The following is a 3,230-nucleotide window of genomic DNA, read 5'->3' as shown; positions in this document are numbered from 1 at the left end:
GGGGATCACAAAGAGGTGTAAAACCAAAGGAGTTAGCTGGAGGCTACGCAGGGGTCGATTTCTTAGCCAGTCACAAGGCATCACACACACGTGGCTGAAGTGACTCAAATCTGCTTTACTCACCAGACATACTTGTAGCACATGAAAAGCCTGGAATACAGTTTGAATAAAAGCCTCCTCCTACTGGCCAACCCAGATGGTCCTCCAGGGAGGAGAGATGGGAGAGGAAGCCAGGCAATGAAAGGAAGCTCTTCAAATTCCTTTTGGAAAACCTGTTTTAAGACCTCCAGTGACTTTTGCCACATGGAAAATAAAAGGCCTCTTTTTTCTTGGTCTCTCCATCCTTAGAGAATTTGTATTAAACATTGTATTAATTCTGCTGCCTCGCACCCCAGCTCTCAACTTCCCTCTCAGAAGAGTAACACAGGAGCTTTGCTGTTAGCCATGGCAGAGGGTCAGTGACACACTCCTACCCAGCCCTGGTCTCCTGACCATCATCCATCTAGTTGAGCATCACACTACCAACAGGAGGTGAAGGCAGACAGCTTTAGTGCAGAAGACCAAACAATATTTTCTCAAGTTCACAGAGACAGTGGCAATGTCTTCACCTACAGTGCTATTTTGAACAAAACCTGGTGCTCCAGTACAGGATGTAACCAAACAAATGCACACAGAACATTTTGGAGACTCCCTTTCCCATGTGATCCTCAGTCATCAATGTACTTTGGCTGTTGTCCAGAGCAAGTGATGAGTAATTATAAGAAATCACTGAAGGTACAAACCCCTTTGTTTTTAATATCTTTACAGGAACCAAATTAATACAGTTCCTCTGTCATCTTATTCTCCCTCAGAGGGAATGGAGAGAAATTGCATCCAGAAATCCAGGTGGTTGAGCCCTGTAACTCTTCCTCCTGAATCCCCACATAAATAAACATTCGTTCATATTCAGAATTTTTCTCTTTTTTTTTTTTAAAAAACAAAATCATTTGCCTTTTTCTTTAAGCTTGGTACCATGTTTCTTTAATGCTGCTGTTGTGAGATACTGCACCCATCTTTCAGCATTTGATTGCCTTAGGTGGCCTTTTTAAAATGGTCCTATGGTTCAAAGCTCTGAGAAGCACAGTATTAAGGCATAGAAAATGAGGAGTTTTCTTTCCAGAGAGCAGACTGTATTTGTGTTACATTCCTTTAGATGCTGAACTGCAAATCCCATCCCCTTAGAGCCAAAAGGGGAAAAGACAGTTAAAAATATCCCAGCAGTCATACAATCAGTTGTCTTTTTTTTTTTGAATCTTTTTTTTAAAAAAAAAAAAAAAAAAAAAAAGGGAAAAAATATCCCATAGGTAAAGACAGAACAGAGTTCCAGATATGGGTTCCTGGGAGGGGTTTTCCATTCTTTTTGGCACCTTGTGATTTTAACAGCTGTTGACCTCCCATTTAAAAAAAATCTGACTTTAAAAAGAGCTCTTTATCCACTATATTTTGAGCTGTTACAGTTGTGGTTTGTTTTCTTTGAAAGCTGCTTTAGGGCTCCTTGCCATCCCATGCCCACCTGGCATCACTCCAGCTCTTCCCACTGGTTCTTCATTCAGTGGTTGCCTGTCCTTGTGGCATTGTAGATGTGATGACTCCAGTTTGGGCTGGGACTGCTCCGCTGGACTCTTCTATCCGGGGTCTTTTGACTTCAGGTTCACTGGAAGAGGCTGCCACTGTCTCTTCGGTCCCTGGCTCACACACCCGGTTGACTACAACAGGAGTGGATGAGCTGGCCTGGGCTGCAAGAAGCTGCAATGGATTTGTAAGAGCTGGGAAGTAGGACAAGAGAGAGAAAGAGAATTAATGTGATGAAGTAGCACAAGTGTTTGCTATTCCAGAAAACAAAGTACCACAGTCAAATGTGATAGCTGGCACGTGTTCAAGGGTTGTTTTCAAGTCCATTTTTGTAAGGCTTGCACAAATCTGAGATTGTGTGGGGGAGAGGGAGAGACAAGGCCAGCAAGTTCAACAGACTGGCAATAACCCTGTTCAGGGGAGAACTTCCTCCTTCCTATCTGTTGTCAAACAAGGCATTGCTGGCTAAGCATTCATCTCCAGAAGGGGAGGACCAATCCCCTGTTAAAATTACAGCACACCTCCTCTTGGAGAGGTCGTTCTCTGGTCACCTACAATCAGAACTTCTTGGAAGCTACAACATCTGTGTGCTTTGCCTTCAATTTAGAGGGCTTGCACAGTAAGAACAGTCTGTTGGGAAACTAGATTACAATCACAATCCAAATATTGAGTATACTGACATCTCTCTTGTAAAAGGGGCAGGAAAGAGCTTACCCCAGACAACCAAATGCGTTCCCATCAGAACTGGGATCAGAATGTAGGAATTTCTGGCTTCCAACCTTGTATTCCAGTACTGACAAAAGCTCTCACCCTCCCATTAATAAAAGTGGTGAGAAAAAAGACGATTTAAGTAGCAACCCTCCATAAAAATGTCTACAATTCCTAGTTCCAGACAGAGAATGTGCTTACACACTGGCTTTGGCATACAACTCTGCTTGGAAAACAAAACACATGCAGTTTTTGGACTCTGCATCAATCGGAGAGGCAGCCAAAGGGGACTCAGGAGACAGCACATCCTCTGCCCTCCAGACTGATTTGCAAAGGATGGAATGACAGAACATTAGTGGTGTGTTCTCTACTAAGTGCATCAAAAAAGTAGCCCTAGGACAAATAAACAAAGCAAACAGAACAAAGGCCCTTAAAGTCCATCAACTTCTACCAAGCATGGGAAGGAGGCTGTAGAATATCAAGAGGAGGAAGGAAAAAAAATAGGACAAGGATGAGGGCAATCACCAGTTAGGAGTTCAGTGACTTAGAGAATTGAAACCATGCAGTTGAAGAGAAGTTAACTTCCTACAGACAAGAATCAAGAGACTCAGACTCCATTTTGACCATCTGAAAATTCACTACCACTTACAAAAATACCTGAGATGCAACTGGAATATTTTCCAGTTTCATGAAAGAGCTAGAAAAGTTTTGGTGAGATTAGAGTATCTTAAGATAAAAATGTTAAATAAAAGCCTGCCTGATTCTCCATTACACAAACGCTACTGCTGGGTAGCAGCAACTCCACCTACCAGATCTATTTAATATCTTAGTATCCTAGTTGCATAAAAGCCTTATTGCTATCATTTTTTCATTGCTCTAATAAGATTCTTGCAATTCAACTGCAAGCCAGG

The 3,230-nt window shown here is 42.3% G+C and overlaps 1 protein-coding gene across 1 annotated transcript in view; it reads right to left on the bottom strand.

Annotated features, from left to right (window-relative positions):
* Positions 1-779: 779 nt before the first annotated feature.
* The window catches only part of LOC104525161 (forkhead box protein K1-like), a gene marked incomplete at its 5' end in the record, with an annotated part of 6,238 nt that continues 3,787 nt past the window's right edge, over positions 780-3,230 (bottom strand). The window contains one exon of the mRNA XM_010168236.2: positions 780-1,805. Within this exon, the coding sequence (XP_010166538.2) occupies positions 1,585-1,805 (221 nt within the window). The remainder of the gene's footprint in view (positions 1,806-3,230) is intronic.

The sequence above is a fragment of the Antrostomus carolinensis genome, unplaced genomic scaffold, assembly GCF_000700745.2.
Source record: "Antrostomus carolinensis isolate BGI_N321 unplaced genomic scaffold, ASM70074v2 scaffold33595, whole genome shotgun sequence".
NCBI lineage: Eukaryota > Metazoa > Chordata > Aves > Caprimulgiformes > Caprimulgidae > Antrostomus > Antrostomus carolinensis.
This window is presented reverse-complemented; position numbering and strand designations above follow the sequence as displayed.